The sequence below is a fragment of the Coregonus clupeaformis genome, chromosome 33 (assembly GCF_020615455.1).
Source record: "Coregonus clupeaformis isolate EN_2021a chromosome 33, ASM2061545v1, whole genome shotgun sequence".
In the NCBI taxonomy this organism is placed as follows: domain Eukaryota; kingdom Metazoa; phylum Chordata; class Actinopteri; order Salmoniformes; family Salmonidae; genus Coregonus; species Coregonus clupeaformis.
The window spans coordinates 35,210,459-35,227,982 of NC_059224.1; the positions used below are offsets into that span (position 1 = coordinate 35,210,459).

Below are 17,524 nucleotides of genomic sequence, written 5' to 3' on the forward strand. Positions count from 1 at the left end.
CAGAGCTAGCCCCCAGACCCAACCCCTGTCCCAGAGCTAGCCCCAGACCCAACCCCTGTCCCAGAGCTAGCCCCAGACCCAACCCCTGTCCCAGAGCTAGCCCCCAGACCCAACCCCCTGTCCCATAGCTAGCCCCAGACCCAACCCCTGTCCCAGAGCTAGCCCCAGACCCAACCCCTGTCCCGGAACTAGCCCCAGACCCAACCCCTGTCCCAGAGCTAGCTCCAGACCCAACCCCTGTCCCAGAGCTAGCTCCAGACCCAACCCCTGTCCCAGAGCTAGCTCCAGACCCAACCCCTGTCCCAGAGCTAGCCCCAGACCCAACCCCTGTCCCAGAGCTAGCCCCAGACCCAACCCCTGTCCCAGCCCAAGCCCCACCCCCTGGCTCTGGCCCTGTCTCTGTTTGATAAACAGCACTCAGAGAGTGGTCTATTTTGGGATGTTGATAGGATCTGTTATCCCTAGGACTTCAGTGAAGGACAAACTACACTGGGCCCCTCTGCTTCCATCATTGTTTAGTTCTGTCCAGTGTGACATTACATTAGACAGACTGGCTGTATTGTAAAATAGGATAGACATGGTAAGCCCACTTCACCCCTGACACGTGCTCTGTGTTGACATTCTGAAAGATACATCTCACAGTCATAGTCACAGGCATACCTAGCGTCTGTGTACTCACATGGCATATCCATATGCTGCTGATCCAAACGGCATACGTTGGTAATGCCCAGGGGTGCCTGGGTAATCATCGGAACCATCGCTGTAATACACACATATACCATGGTTATACAGATTATGTCTAATGTGAACCATCACTATCTAATATAATACACACATATAACATGACGGTCCATAGATCTCTGTACACAGGTTAAACGTAGTGCCCAAATCCGTACATGATTCCCTCCTTACTCATGGGGCAGATAGGGATACATTTCCCAGCAGTGAAGTTCTTTGTTATGAGCCTGAGTCAGAGAAAGTCTAATCTCACTATAGAGAGGCCAGCTAGACCACTCAATGGAACAGACATTACTAGAAGCCACATGTGGTTAATTGTTGCAAGCTGCAGCATGCCAGCAGCGACAAACAGATGGTCTGTGTAAACCACCGCGCCGTCCACTAAACGTCCTACAGCCCCACATTTACCGAAGGGACTCTACTCTACCCCCTTCTCTCTGCCAGCCCAGCAATTTATTTTTATTGTAGCGTGATTGGGGGTTTGTCACTTTAAGAGCCTTGTTTTTGCTTCCAGAGAGCTGTGATGTCAAGGTGAGGAGTCAGTCAGTCAGTCAGTGTCACTCAACCCCCGCTTCTGGAAACAGAATAGGTCAAAATGAAAAATGACTAAAATCCTACAACTATCCAGCACTCAAGCATTTTGTGTGCTTTTTGAGTCCCTTGTACTGAGGTTGTTGTTTAGTTCCAGCAAGCCGTTGACATAGGCATGGCCCCTTGTCTCTGTGGTGGTACTGCCTGCCACTGGTAGTGGGCTGAGGGCGGTGGTATTGGTAGCGTTATCTCTGCTGAGGGCAGACTGGTATCTGGGTGGAGGGGAGACAGTCTCCATCCCCACCAGCCTGATGAGGGACGTTCCATCTGCCTGACTGTCAGACCTGTAATTTCAGCATCACCAAACCCTTTATTTCTTCCCATGGATCCTCCAAGTCTTATTTAGGCCTCAATCTGGATCAGAATAGTATCAAAGCCTTTGGTTTTAGATAGTTTTTAATTATATGTATTACATTGTAAATATAGACCGAGTTAGTTCTTTTTAGTGTGCATTTTTCTCCTGAGTCACTGAGTAGGCTTAATGTGCGTGTTCTTTTTTCCATGTTGCAGGTTTTGGAAGGACAAAGTATTGGAGTGCTTGCTGGCCATATCCCCAACCACTGCAGCTTCGAGGTACAGTAAGCACTTTGTCCTGAAAACATTTCCCAACATGTTACCTCATAATTTCCTGCAACCAGTGGAAATATGTATATTTATCATATTTCACTAGCTAACCGCATTACAATATTCTATTCAATAACTTTAGGTTGTCATGGATACATTTGTCAGCAGGGTTGGGGAGTAACTGATTACATGTAATCTGATTACCAAAAAAACGACCTGTAATCAATTATGTTACCAGTGAACAGATTGTAATCAGATTACAGATACTTTTGAAAAACTAGATGATTACTTCTTTGATTACTTTAAAATTCATAAAGGATGATCGCGCGAGAAGAAAATACATTATGACACCTTTCTGTTTTCTCAATGACATTCAATTCAGCATTGAAAAAAGGCGCATGTTTAAGTTTGTTCCACCTGAGCGAGTCTGACCACAAGTCAGAGACCAGTATGATGACAGAACAAATGTGTTTGATGGATACTTTTTGTCTTCTTCTAATGCCTCTTAAGGGGAAAGTAATCAAAAAGTAACTGAAAGTAATCAGATTACGTTACTGAGTTTGGTTAATCCAAAAATTACCTTACTGATTACAATTTTGGACAGGTAACTGTAACAGATTATATTTAGAAAGTAACCTACCCAACCCTGTTTGTCAGGCCTTGTCAAACTTGATGTAAGTCGCCTAAAACTGCCCCTAAATTTGCACTAGAACCAGGTGCTAGGGAGGGGTTGCGTCCAAAATGGCACCCTATTCCCTATAACGTGTACTACTTTTCACCAGGGCCCATAGTGACCAGAGCACTATATAGGGAATAGGGTGCCATTTGGGACGTATTCGAGGAGTATTGTAGTCGATCAATCTCAGCCTCAGACTAATCCTCTTATATGGGAGAATGAGGATGGAGGGATGGAGGGATGGAGGTGGGGGTCTTTCTATTCACACAGGGTCGGGGCTAGCACAGCTGTCTCAACAGCATGCTGATCTGTTGACACTGCTCCATGCAAACAGGCAGGCGTGAGGCGGCCGAGTTCGAGGGTCCGGGGGGTGGGGAGGGTTAGGCCGACCGAGGGTCTTTATTCTCCCAGAATTCCATTGTCACCCAGTGTTAATCCCTCAGTACAGCCAGTGAATGGGGACACCTATCAGTGAATGGGAGACACCCCCGACCTCCCCTTTCACAGACCTGTTGCTGTGTACTTTCACTGTCTTTTGGCTTTAGTTCAATACACCCGTACGTCAGCTGAGATTGGGGTTTTCGTGGGGTTTTAATTAAACATCTTTGACTGATTGATTTTGAACAGATGTAATGAAAGTTGTAGTTTTTTGTCATAGTGTATAAACATTTGCATCATGGGGCAGAAGTCACAGAATACACAACTTTTCACCACATTGCCAAGAGAGATGTTAAATTCCTGACAGAATTATTTAGTAACCTGTTTAATATAAGAATGTATTATCAGTTAAGAAACCTAAATAAACATAATTATTCTCCATCTTTGTCTCTTTGTCTAACAGAGATTGGACGCTCTTGCCAAAATGCAGTTGATAGCACCACCTGAAGGCAACCCTTGGTACAGCAGTTTGGAGACTCCCGTCTGTGTGAATATGCCTGACAGCCAAAGCATTACTCTGCACATCAAACCCGATTTTCTCGTATCGGACGTGCTATCTTTGGCCTGTAAGGTAAGCAGACTGCATCTATCGCCTCATTATTAATACATTTCAACACTCTCCTAACTCATAACTCCCATGTCAGCATTTTGCCGTGAATTCTCCAGTGACTGATATGGTTGTTAAAGGCAAAGAGGAAATGATAGGAGGGGATTGCTGTAGGGGTGGTACAGAACAGATACTAGTTCATTTTGCTCTCGATACCTCAATAATTAATGCTTTCTCTCTGTAGAAAGTTCACTCACGGCATCCTTTTAGCTGATAGGGAACAGGATGAGTGTTAGTGGTTCTGTCGGAGTGTAGCTAGCTACCATAGCTGAAGACACTGAAGATATGACACACTGAGGCTACGTCCCAAATGGCACCCTATTCCCTATATAGTGCACTACTTTTGACTAGAGGCTTATGGGCCCTAGTCAGGCTTTGATCAAAAGTAGTGCACTAAGTAGGGAATAAGGTGGCATTCAGGACTTTACCTCAGTGTGTCCTGGTCAAAAGTAGTGCACTAGATAGAGAATAGGGAGCCATTTGGGACGCACCCTGACTCATCCTCTTGGGTCTTGTTCTAGGAGAGGCACCTGGACCCGAGCCAGCACTGCCTGCGTTTGATGAGGCTGGTGGGTCAGGACACAGAGACCATCTCCCCAGCGCGCACAGACCCACTACGAGACCTGGTGAGGCCCCGGCCGTACAGTCTCTATGGGAAAACACAGGATCCAATCACTGATACAAGCATTCATCAATTTATTCAGTCACTCATTGTGTTATCTCTGAGTCAATACTGAGTCAACTTGCTACATTTCAAGATTCAACCATAATCCACACATTTATTTGAATATAGTTTCAGTGATATCTGGCCTCTTTAGTACGTACATTGAGGTATGTGATGAGTATTTTTTCACTCTTCTATGTGTTTTTTATGAACAGGTGTATGAAGAGCTTGAGGTCTTCCCACTCAATGTTTTCACCATACAACTGTCCCGCCCTGACACAGCAGTGGACTTTGGTGAGTAGGGATCCTGTGAAATGGGGATCGTGTGTGTGTGTCTGTGTGTGTGTGTGTGTGTGTGTGTGTGTTTGCAGGTACGTGTTTGTTTGTGTATCTGTGTGTGTTTGCGGGAAAGAGCACATTTACACTTGGGTTGTGTTATTACAGTATAATTTCATGTATTACTCTGTTTTAACCTCTGATCTCTCTCGCTTGTAGGCTTTGCTGTGACAGGCCATGTAGACGGAGCCAGGAAGAGCCATGTCTATGTGAGTGAGGTCAACCCAGAGGGACTGGCTTTCACTAAGGGTACGTCAATTCATCTTTATAATACATTTGACAAATATACTGACTTTGTATCAGATAGAACAATACAGTATTGATGTATTTTACTTAAGAGTACATAGTGGTGTGCCGGGGCTGGGGTAGTGGTAGTGCTGCCATACCCGGACCACACATTTCCCCCTGGAGGCAGCGGTTCAATCCCCTGTTCTGCCTCTCACTTTCTATCCATCCCATCTATCTCCCCATCCCATACATGTCTATCTATAAAAATGTACAAAAGGACATGGAATTCCATTCTCATTTAGAAAGAGGCCATAGTGGTCAACACTTTGAGGAGATAACTGTCTGATTGATTGATGTGTCCTTCCCTCAGGTCTGAGAGCGGGGGATGAGATCCTGGTTCTGAATGGGACCAGTGTGTCCAATCTGGACCTGGGGCTGATGCACCTGTTGTTCAGCCACCAGATCCTCCACATACTGCTCAGACGAGAGGAGCAAATCCCTGACGACCACACCTCTGTCTGGCCCGACTGTGAGCCCTGGCAGCCGGCACCACCGCCACCCAGCCACTGTGTCTGGCCTACAGGTAGAGACTACAACTTTGTATTTACACCTCTTCTTGATACGGGCTACGTCCCAAATGGCACACTATTCCCTTTATAGTGCACTACTTTTGACTAGGGCCCATAGACCTCTGGTCAATTGTAGTGCACTATGTAGAGAACATGATACCATTTGGGACGCAGCCTTCCCACAGATACAATTCTTTAGACCCAAAAATATGTTGTGTTTTGGAAATTGCGGGTATTATTGAGTTACTAGATATTTTTTTACCTGTTCCAAACTTCGCATTACATTTGGTTTACTGTCTGGAGGGCATTGTGTTTTCTCACCGCGTATACGTTTTATTTCTCACCACTAGAGGGCCTCAGGCCAAAGTGTTCTCCAGCCTTTGTATCTTGTAGTACAGAACCAGTGAGTCTACCACAACATCATGTTGAGGGGAATGCCATGCTACCCTGCCAATGCCCCAGGGTGATAAGGCCTGGATGGAGACATTAAAATGCCTCATGCTGATTCAATTAAGACAATGTGAAGAGAGCTGGCAAATTTCACTGGGCAGCACAGCACGGTCATTGTTGGAATGGCCACATGCTATTTATAACACCATGGCAGTACAATCATAATTGTCTTGATTACATTACGCAATATTGATTCATTGTGTGTAGTGTAAGGATGTGTGTGCGTGTGTGTTTTTACTTTAAAAAGCATGATACTGTTATTCCTGTTGGTGTGATGCCAAGTAAGCTGTGCAAGACCCCGGGGAGAGGGGGAGTGAGGCCAAATGAATTGCTCCTGCCTGCTGGGCTTGTAGTGAAGCCAGATCAATGCTGGTTGACACCAGTCAGGTGCACTTAACCTGTAAAACTGCCTCCAGTGCTCTAACCAGGAATTCTCTCGCAGCACCTGTAGATGTGTGTGTGTGTGTGGGGGGGGTTACTGTGTGTGAGTGTGTTTCCTTTGGTCCATCTCTTTAATCATACTGACCTGTCTGCTTCTCTCTCAGATATGCCACTACCCCAGGAGCTTCCAGAGAGCTCTGTAGCAGCTCCCTTTGATGAGGTGTCACAACAATCACGACCCGCTGATGAGATGGAGCAGCTCGGCCAGGTGAGATGGAGGGCTCTATTTTCAACTGGCATTAAGCCAGCGCAATTTTCAAATGTATGTTGGCAATTTCAACCGGCGCTCTGCCATTTTCAAACACTTGCGCCAGGATTGGTAAACCTGTCTTATATGAACGGGGTGGAAGGGGTGTCAATATCTGAGGTGTGTCCTTAAAAATGTGCGCCAAAGTGCCAATTTCAAAGTGCTAACCAAAAGCTGTTCTTAGCGGTAACGCGGGTTGGTTATGGCATGGATTTTGACAGCAGAAGCGCAGCCTATTCATCCGTGATGTACAGTGCCTTCAGATGTAGGATCTAAATTGGCTACAGCAGCAAAAGAATCCTGCAGAAACAGGAAATGTGAATGATAATTAATGGACATTTTTTGTAGGGGTTGATACATTGTTCGTCAGGGCAAATCATGTCTGACATTTTAAAGTGGAAATTACAAACTTTAGAAGCCTTTTTAAACCTCGAATACACTACAAGTTTGCATTTCCTGCTGTGCAGGACAATTCTCAACAACAAATGAGTGATCAAATTGAGGTCCTACATCTGTATATGCGTATGGAACAAGAGAGATATTATTTTTGTAGGCTACATGTCCATATGCCCATCATGGAAAGAGAGATGAGCTGATGCCGGTGACCCTATTTAGAAACATTTCAGTTATAGGCTACCCTTACCCTACAATAACAGAAGCTGGTTCAACAGCAATGCGTCGGTTGTATTTCTTATCCTGGCCATGCATTAGCCAAGTAGCTAACTATCCATAAAAGGTTTCTAAATGGTCTACTCCTGAGGCTTTTGCAATCATGCTTTTGCATTATTCACAATTCACATAGGCCTACCTGCAGTGTATACTCCATTCGGCTTGTATCCATCCCCATTTCCAAAGAGCACCTCTTGTCTGGTTACCAAAGACGCACTCCATCAAACATATTCAAATTATTCAGTCCTATAACACCATATCAACAGCAGGCCTAGGCTATTTCTTGCTTATTGAGAATGTGCCTCACACATGCAATACAATTTACGGGAGCCTAGTATTTTTTTATTTGAGGAGAAGTGCGATGTAGGCCTATACTTGTTGAAGCCAATTTCAACTCTCCTAACATATTGAGCAAACACTGATATATTTTGTTACTGTTGTTATTAGGCTACTAGTTACTGCAGCCTATGCTATTTAATAAACTGTAGTAGCAATCCACAATGGACTATGATGAGAATATTCCGTACCCCGAGCCGAATTGGAGTTCATGACAACGTAAAGACTGTCAATAACCTACAGAACTTGAGACAACGGCATGCAGTATTAAGCCATGAAAAGCGTTGATTGGCCAGTGAGTGGCCAAGCCCTCGTCACACCTCCAATTTATGAATTAATCTAAACCCAGCACTTTCACGCCACCGCCAGCTATTGTGCTCATAATTCCCGCTGTGAAGATAGCAAAAAATATTTCTGACACACCCCCGACCTATAATGCTACCGCCAGAGATTTACCATTGCGTTAGGTTTGTAAAAATAGAGCCTGGAGTGTGTGCGTGTGTGTGTGTGTGTGTGTGTGTGTGTGAAAATCAAAGTTTATTGGTTGCGTACAGAGATTTGTATATGTTATCGCAGGGTGCAGCGAAATGCTTATGTTTCTAGCTCCATCAGTGCAGTAATATCTATCAATGTGTGTGTGTCAGTGGAGGTTCAAGAGCAGTGAGTGGTGTGTTTGATCACATGCCGTGTGTTGGTGATCAGGGGTTACTCTGTGGTGATCAGGGATTACTCTGTGGTGATCAGGGGTTACTCTGTGGTGATCAGGACATCTGCTAAGATGAGATGAGGTGCCAGGAGAGTACTGGCTCAGGTTCAAGCCCAGGTCATACACGCCTGCCCTGCCATGGCCTCACCAGGTGACAACAACACCATCACACTGTATCAACTGGTATCAATAACTATTGGCTTAGAACAATGGCCTGAGAGAGAAGAGTCCCTCACTTTAGGAATTCACTCACATCAAATGACACTGCCTTAGGGTGTCGACGAATGGTGGCGATTCAACCCGTAGAATCATTGCGAAATGGACAGAAAATGGCGGCCGATGTTGTGTGGTCAGAGGCGATAGAATGGCCGCCCGCTGCACATTACTGACATTTGAATTGGTCTGTCATGTCCTTTAGATTTGAAGGCAGTTGCTGCAAATACAATATCCTCCATTACTCGAAGTCCATAATTCCCTTCCTCTGCTTTGACTTGAAATCCCCTCGGCCAACTGTCTTTCCCAGCCAGCTAACGCCTCCCTCCCTCCCTGCCTCCTCCAAGGCTCCTAAAGCCCACAGACACTCCAAGCCCTGTCAGCACACATGACCCTGAGTAGACTGCTAATCCAATCCATGCTTACTACCTAAGTGTGTGTGACAGATAAATATATTGGAGAGAGAGAGAGAGAGAGAGAGAGAGAGAGAGAGAGAGACACAGAGAGAGAGACACGGAGAGAGAGAGGTGTAGTACGACAAACTGCAGGCTTACTCCCTAAGTGTGTGTGACAGAGAGAGAGTGACAGAAATAAAGAGAGATAGAGAGTACGGAAAACTCCAGGAATGAATGGCTACCAGCGGATGTCAGAACGCCCAGCCGGGCATGTAGCATGTTGTTTCTATCCAGCTCCACCAACAACAGCCAGAGGTTCACCCCAGGAAAGCAGCCCCGGGCGGCCCAGTCGACCAGGGCTATGTGCTGGGTGCTGCCCCAGGAGGATGAGGGCGAGGTAGGGGGAGGTGGAAGTGGGGGTGGGAGATTTCATCCCTGGGACTTTCACCCTGCCGTCTCTCAGGCAGTCCCTGAAGGACAGGTTGGCCGGGCTGCTGGACGAGGTGGCCTCCTGCGTAGCCTGCGAGCAGGCAGCCGACGGGATCGCTCTGCTGGTAGTACTGTAGCTAGTGTACTGTGGTGTCTCTCTGTATCGTAGTTACTGTATTGTCCTGTACTCTGTGTTTGAGCTGGTGATGCATTGGTGCTGTAACTAGTGTTGCATTGGTTTGATTTGATGTTGTTGCCTAGAAACAATCGTTTTTTTAATGCACTGTTTTTACTGTTGAGGTCTTACTGTAGTTATAAGATACATAGGCTACACGCTCATGTGAGACACACAGAGAGCAAATGTTACGGGAAGTAATAAGCCCATAAATATTAATGCTTAGAATATTTTTCACCTTCTCTGTCCACCCTTGCTTCTAGTTCAAAGGGTATTTTAAAGCTGGATTGCAGCACAGCACAATAATCCTAACCAGGGGATTTATCAGTTTGTCAGCACTTTATTATTGCCTGACAGGAGACATTATGATGACAAATGAACAAAGCCATGGCTGGGGATCCTTTCTGTTTTATCTGCTACTGAGGGTTGCCTTGGGCCGTGTGTGTGTTCACTACTGATTATTCTACCTTTCTTTGAGAGCGTGAAAGTGTGGTGTCATATGGATGGATGGGAAGTCTGTGATGTGAAATGCTTGTTCATAAATTTGACACCAGATTATTTGTTTGATACCTCGCTGCTAGACGCTCTCTCTCATTTCTTATGAAAAACTGTTGACAAAATAAGTATTTTCTAATTTAATCTAATTGATTAATTGAGGTTGAATCATTATTGTAATAACACAAATATCTAAAACTCCTAGATGACGTGTGCACCCAAATGACACCCTATTCCCAATAGACCAGAGCCCTATGGCTTAAACCTGGGATGCATCTCAAATGGCACTCTATTCCATTTATAGTGTGCTGGTCAAAAGTAGTGCACTATAAAGGGTGCCATTTGGGATACAGGCCCTGACCCTCTGCACTCTCTGCCTCTCCAAAAATACAGAGGGAGTGGTTTGACACCCTCTTAAACTACACAAGGGGTTGATGATTTAAACTGACTGATTATTAAAGGGGAATGTCATTCAAAAACTATATTTTGGTATTTCTTTCATTATTCCACTGTTGATACAGTCCCAAAATGTTTTGCATGTCAGCAGTCAAGTTGTCAAGATATTGGACTTTTAAGAAGAAATGTGTCTCCATCCACATCACGATGATGCAAAATGTTTGATAGGATGCAAAAAATATTGTGATATTCCCCTTTAAGATTAGGTGCTTGTCACAGTAGATTCCGAGCTGAATTGTAATCTTCACTCCCCTGAGTAAAGGGCAGTCATTTGATATTCAGAGCTGAAATTAGAATATATCCTAACTCATCTCTCTTCTGTTTCCTTCAGAATGTGGAGACGGTGTGCTCGCTGTACCAGACCTTCCCAGAGGGCCGTGGGGCGGTGGTGGTAGAGGGCCAGAGGAACCCCTACTCCATGGAGCCCCTCGGGCCCCAGATCCAGAAGCCCCCCTGCCCCAGACACATGTCTATCTCTGAGAGGCTCTGTAAGGTCATACAGGAACTGGTAGACACAGAGAAGTCCTACGTCAAGGTACATACCTGGCCATATTTATGGTGTTTTGTAATATTTCAAATACTTCATATTTAATCATTTCTTTGTAAATTGTACTTGTAATTCAACGTGTTGCTGTCATTTATACAATTATTTGTTAAATAATGAAAAATACATTATCATCTTGATCATCATCAAAGCGTCTCAGAGTAGGAGTGCTGATCTTGGACCAGTTTAGCATTTTAAATTGTAATGACTGGGCAGAGGGGATCTGATCTTATATCAGCAATCGTGCTCTGAGACACTTTATGAATACGGGTCCTGGTCACTCACATTCTGCTGCCTTATCTAAGAGAGTGCTGGAACGTCCTCTCTGGGGATTTATAATTGATGGTCTCTCTTTATTAATGGTAATTAATGGTCTCTAAGTGCCTGTTTATTAATGATCTCTAGTAGCATTTAGTGTAATGCATATTTACCATCTGCTACTCTAACGCCCATGTGTCAGGCTGAGGAGAATTATGATTTCTCAGTCGGATAGTGATGATGTCACAGTCTAATTAAGTTTCCCCTGTCTGTCCCTTAGGACCTGGGTTGTCTTTTTGACATTTACCTGACCCCTCTACAGAGTGAGACCTTCCTCAGCCACGACGAGGTACAGCACGAAGGGCGTGCAATGGAAAAACATACATGTAAAATGTGTAAATGTATTTTACATGTCTAAACACATGTGAAATACAATAACATTTCATTATGGCTTGTTAGTAAGCTGTATGTTAGTGTGACCGACCAGGGTTGGAACCTGGGTCTCAGGGAATATAACGCAAGTGTTCAGATCTCAGACAATGCTAACCACCACATGAGCGTGGTTCCCAACCCCCTCTGTTACATTAGCTGTAAACCTCTTCCCGTCTTCTATCCTGTACTTTTTGGGCATTTGAATTAGCTATGTACAGTAGATAAAAAGGTGCCAATACAGGGTTTCTAAAAATAAAGAATCTTCTGTCCTTTGGGTCGTTTCTAACTGTTGTTCTCTCCTCCCTCCACTAGATGGAGTCTCTGTTTGGCAGTCTGCCTGAGATGCTGGACTTCCAGAGAGTGTTCCTACACACACTGGAGGAGCGCATCGCCTCCTCCCCCAACTTCAGCTCTCTGGAGACCCCGGAACAGTTCAAGGTAGAGTCCCCAGTAGTTTGGGGTTGCGTGGCAAATGGCACCTTATTCCATATCACTGAGTGTTTAAACATTAAGAACACCTTCCTAATATTGAGTTGCACCCCGTTTTGCCCTCGGAACAGCCTCAATTCATCGGGGCATGGACTCTACAAGGTGTCGAAAGCGTTCCACACGGATGCTGGCCCATGTTGACTCCAATGCTTCCCGCAGTTTGGATGGTGGACCATTCTTGATACACACGGGAAACTGTTGAGCGTGAAAAAAACAGCAGCGTTGCAGTGCTTGACACAAACCGATGTGCCTACTACCATACCTCGTTCAAAGGCACTTTAATCTTTTGTCTTGCCCTTTCACCCTCTGAATGGCACACATACACAATCCATGTCTCAATTGTCTCTTTCATCTACACTTATTGAAGTGGATTTAACAGGTGACATCAATAAGGTATCATAGCTTTCACCTGGATTCACCTGGTCAGTCTATGTCATGGAAAGAGCAGGTGTTCTTAATGTTTTGTATACTCAGGGGCTGTGGTCAAAAAGTAGTGTCCTATATAGGGAATAGGGTTTAATTTGGGACGCAGCCTCGAGGTCTAGTGGAAAAGCTTCAAGCTTTATCAACAGGATGTTACTTAACCTACTGACTGCAGTGTTAGTCAGCGGTAGGCCTATTTGACTCTGCATTCTCTCTTTCTCTCTCTGCATCCAGAAACTTCTCTTCTCACTGGGCGGCTCCTTCCTCTACTATGCCGACCACTTCAAGCTCTACAGCGGCTTCTGTGCCAACCACATCAAAGTCCAGAAGGTTCTGGAACGAGGTAATGGTGATTCCTACCTCATGTACAGTAGAGCTGAATATCCCTGCTCAGTTAATCATTAAATGCCATCTGAAAAGCCAGTGCAAAGGCAGAAAAGCAATGCCTGCATCAAAGCCTGCTTTAAGTCCTCATTTCCTGTTTACAGCAAAGACGGACCGGGCTTTCAAGGAGTTCCTGGGAGCGAGGAACCCCACCAAGCAGCACTCGTCCACCCTGGAGTCATACCTCATTAAGCCAGTCCAGAGGGTGCTCAAGTATCCCCTGCTGCTCCGAGAGCTGGTCTCCCTCACTGACTCCGAAAGCGAGGAGCACAGCCACCTCACAGGTAGGACTACATATGGGGGCTTATGTGTGAGCACGCATAGACACACACAGGGACATGCACATACACACACACACACACACACACACACAGAAACCATAAGACCCACAGACAGCAGTCTTTCCAGGTTTGTCTGATGTGTTAGGGGTGAGCTCTATTGACGTGTACCTCTCTGTGTGTCTATCCGTCTCCGTCCTTCAGAGGCCCTGAGAGCCATGGAGAAGGTGGCCAGCCACATCAATGAGATGCAGAAGATCTATGAGGACTACGGCTCTGTGTTTGACCAGCTGGTGGCAGAGCAGAGTGACCCTGAGAAAGAGGTACAGTACAGTAATCACCACCACACATAACTGACAAATGAAACTATAATACTGATATTATTGATTATATGAATATTGGATTCTATTAATTCAAGTAATTGTATGAATTATATGAATGTACTCATTGTAGAGCGAGTTCATTAGAGGAAGCTCCTCCACCAACAGCCTCCCAGACTAAGTGCCCTCCTCTCTCCTCTCCCCTCTCCAGGTAACAGAGATCTCCATGGGGGAGTTCCTCATCCACTCCTCTTTAAAGTGGCTCAACCCTCTCCCCTCTCTGGGACGCATGAGGAAAGACCCTGAACTGACGCTGTTCGGTGAGTGGGGCTTTTTACAATGACGAGTTGAATCAGAATTACTTGACAGGATGATGTCAACATTTTCATCCTTATTACAACAATCAAGAAGTATCGGACTAAAATCGAGTTGCTCCTGCCTCTGTCCTCAGTTTTCAAGAGAGCAGTGATTCTGGTGTACCGTGAGAGCAGCAAGATGAAGAAGAGGACGGTGAGTTTCACTCTGCTCAAACACACCTCTCCCGATAACTTTATGTTGAACACTGGATATCACACAAGTTCTAATGCGTGTGAACATTTTGGTTTCTTTGTATGCTACAGACCACGTCACGCTCCGACCAGGACCCCTTCAAGTTCCGCTGGCTCATCCCAGTGTCGGCGGTGCAGGTCCGTCTGGGGAACACAGCAGGAACAGAGAACCCTTGTGTCTGGGAGCTGGTCCATACCAAGTCTCAGGTGGAGGGGAGACCAGAGACCGTATTCCAGCTCTGCAGCAGGTGAGAGATTACATGAAAATGATAGAGATAATGGATGTTTTAAAGATCATGAAAACAAAATATATACTGTATATTTTAATTAACAGGGCATGGCCTAATTGACTTGATCTCATATATGGGTATTTTCCAGTGGTTTGGAGAATAAGGCCAGTGTAGTGAAAGCTCTTCGTTCCCTTCGAGACTGTACCCGGAGGCCTCTCCTATCAGAGAGGGGTTCTAGAGAGCACCTAGGCTCCCTCCGCAGGACCCAGCCTGCACCTGTCAGAGACGGCTCCTGGAGGAGAAGACAACAGCGCCAATCAGAGGCCAGGAGGACTGCAGGCCACCAGCACCACTCAGATGACAGCAGTGTGTCCAGCGGCGGCCCCTACCCCGGTCCAGGAGACACCCACTCGGAGCCCCAGCTCCCCAGCCGCTCCTCCACGGGCCTCCCTAGCCTGGAAGGCACCACACTGGGCAAGAGGGCCTGGCTGTGCTCCCTGACCAGCACCCTGGAAGCCCAGCTCCAGAGACTCAACTTCACAGAGGAGGCAGGGCCGAGGAGAACTGGGACCCAGCAGGAGCACCTCAGACAGGGGGTTCCCCAGCCCCACCAGCCCCACCCTGCTGCCCAGAGGAGGGTGAGCAGTCTGCAGGGGGGCCAGGGGAGGCAGTGTCCAGGGAGGCAGGATAATGACTCCCAGTGTGTGGACCTCAACGCCCTACTAGGGAGGGACTTCAGTGTGCAGAGCCTGACCTCTGTGGTCAACGAGGACTGCTTCTACGATACGGTCATGGGAATTCAGAAGGCTGCCATTCCAACACTATAGGGCCCCTAGAAGTTGCCCCTAGATGCTGATCTTGGGTCAGTTTTGCATTTCCCCCACTAATGGTTAAGGTTAAGATTGGGGGACAGGAAGTTGATCCTGGATCTGTAACCTAGGGGAAACTTCACCCCGGAGAACTGATGAACACCCGTCTAGGCTCTTATCACACTGACTACATTAGAGCCTGGTCCAGGTGCTATGGACTAAAGGCTGAATCTCCTTAATGTGCTTACTCTGACTCTGGTGAGTAGGCTTTGACTGAAGAACTGCGCTCTGATCACAGTTACTTGACTTGGACTTAATCCTTTTAGCTCCTAGTGGAGCGAAGGCCTTAAGGTCCCACAGTTACACACCGTCACAGTGCATATGTAAATGGCTGCCCGTTGGACTATCCTGTCTGTCCCTTGTTTTACTGCACTCTATAAGCTATAAACACAGTTAGCTACATTCAATAGCATTCCTTTCACTTTTTTTCTACTTAATCTTGTTTGTAAATATAATGCAGTATCTCAATCACGAGTAGCTTTCTATTTTCTTGGCTTTTTTGACAAAAGCAGTTGTTAGTTCAAGACTGGAATTGCTTGATAAAAAATAAATAATGATATTCTGAGTTTTATTTTTAACCTTGTTACTATTTATATTTTCTCTCGATATTATTTTGTTCATGTGTTAATTTCCACATAAAAACTAAGATTAAGTGTCACGTTTCTATTTAATTTATCTTATTAAGTTAAAGCAAAATCCCTTTTAAAGCTCTTTCATATTTCAAGTGATTTGATGTATCACTTTAAGAATTCAAGACCTTAGGACTATAAGGTTTTATCTGCACAAAGCTCAGTTCTGAGATATCAACTGAGCACCAACATTTTCACATCTCAGAACTGTTTTGTAGTGAATGATTCTTTCATAACCCATTAAGGTCCTCATCTAAAGGTACCTAAAGTGCAGAGTATCCGAATCCTAAGACATTTGTAAATCTGTTTTTTTTAGGAGGTGCAATCGCAGATAGAACCGTATGGCTCTGAAATGTCAATCTGTGTTCAGCCATAAGGTTCTGTCTGCACAGAATGTTAAAATTAGTTGAGTTTCAATAGAAAATTACAGACATTTAATGATCAAATAAAGAGAATACCCTTCTTTCTTTCTCATCAGATCATCAAATATGTTAACTCATGTTCATCACACATTTGTTAAAGCCATAGTTCCTTAAAATGACAAGGACTTTATATCCTATGCATAACTAGCAACATTGCTAAAGCTTAGCTCTGAATGAGTAAACTGATGTATTTTTCTGGTCTCTGACACCTAAAGTCAGTAAACTACTTGCTATTAATCAATCAAATGTGGTAAGTTTGTAATTTTGGTGAAATACCCCTTCCATGGTTTTCGTATTGATATAGAACAAGACAAAAACAGCAATGCCTCTCCTGTGAGCCTTAGACATGCTCTAAGGCACCTGTATTTATTTGTTTTTACCATAAAAAGCTTACATTATGGCCATTCTTCTGGAAAAGTGGTGAAAAAAAATCTAACTAATTGAAATAGAGGACCAGAACCTATGATTATGAATAATCAAGGACTTGGTACAATAAAGTTATATCTGCAAAATGTATAGTTTTGAGATTATGAGAATTTTTAAATCCCAGATCTCATAACTGTTTTGTGATGTCTTCCTCTTTCATTACTATATATACTAGTATATCACCTTACATACAATAATGTTTTATTGACAACCCAGCATTGTGTGATTGGATTGCTGATAGAACCATATAGCACCAAGTTAAAAGGTGTTTGTGCAGATAGAACTTTCTGATGTAAAGGACCACCTAAAGTGCAACTCTATATGAATAACACTTTTTTTTAACCAAAATGTCAGATAACCTTATAGTCCCAAGGTCACAAATTGTTGAAATGTTTGTTATCATTATTCAGAATTAGCTGAACTGTAATTTCTTCTCTAATAATGTATATTCTTTTCATATACTTGACATTGTACAGGTAACGTAAAATGATGTAATATTTAATTTAAAAAACTGTCTCTTACACTGGAGTTGTCCTGATTGATAGATAATAGATGCTTTGTAATTAGGTTATTGGCTAATCAAGGTCTTATCCACTAGACACCAAACGGAAGAAAACTGACTGAAACGGGGACCACCTACCTGAACTTGACCAAGAACAAACTCTAATTTTTGTTGCAAAACGTTTTCTCTTGCAAAATGTTTCGCTACGGTTTGCTACGGCACTAATATATACTGAATGAGAGAATACATTAGAAATTCTGAGTGGTACAGAAGAAGAGCGTAAAGAAAGAGGCAAAATATTCGTACACTTTCTTTCTTCTTACTGCTCCATCCATTAGCTAGAGGGA

At 44.6% G+C, this 17,524-nt stretch overlaps 1 protein-coding gene across 3 annotated transcripts in view; it reads left to right on the top strand.

Annotated features, from left to right (window-relative positions):
* LOC121549065 (rho guanine nucleotide exchange factor TIAM2) overlaps positions 1 to 17,196 on the top strand; it is a 63,341-nt gene extending 46,145 nt beyond the window's left edge. For all 3 annotated transcript variants that reach the window (XM_041860882.2, XM_041860883.2, XM_041860881.2), the window contains 17 exons: positions 1,840 to 1,902; positions 3,411 to 3,578; positions 4,136 to 4,240; positions 4,494 to 4,572; positions 4,774 to 4,863; positions 5,213 to 5,425; positions 6,407 to 6,510; positions 10,755 to 10,958; positions 11,506 to 11,574; positions 11,970 to 12,095; positions 12,804 to 12,912; positions 13,058 to 13,237; positions 13,436 to 13,554; positions 13,763 to 13,871; positions 14,003 to 14,061; positions 14,172 to 14,347; positions 14,478 to 17,196. In XM_041860882.2, the coding sequence (XP_041716816.1) occupies positions 1,840 to 1,902; positions 3,411 to 3,578; positions 4,136 to 4,240; positions 4,494 to 4,572; positions 4,774 to 4,863; positions 5,213 to 5,425; positions 6,407 to 6,510; positions 10,755 to 10,958; positions 11,506 to 11,574; positions 11,970 to 12,095; positions 12,804 to 12,912; positions 13,058 to 13,237; positions 13,436 to 13,554; positions 13,763 to 13,871; positions 14,003 to 14,061; positions 14,172 to 14,347; positions 14,478 to 15,156 (2,652 nt within the window). In that variant the 3' untranslated portion in view covers positions 15,157 to 17,196. The remainder of the gene's footprint in view (positions 1 to 1,839; positions 1,903 to 3,410; positions 3,579 to 4,135; positions 4,241 to 4,493; positions 4,573 to 4,773; positions 4,864 to 5,212; positions 5,426 to 6,406; positions 6,511 to 10,754; positions 10,959 to 11,505; positions 11,575 to 11,969; positions 12,096 to 12,803; positions 12,913 to 13,057; positions 13,238 to 13,435; positions 13,555 to 13,762; positions 13,872 to 14,002; positions 14,062 to 14,171; positions 14,348 to 14,477) is intronic.
* The last annotated feature ends 328 nt before the right edge of the window (positions 17,197 to 17,524 follow it).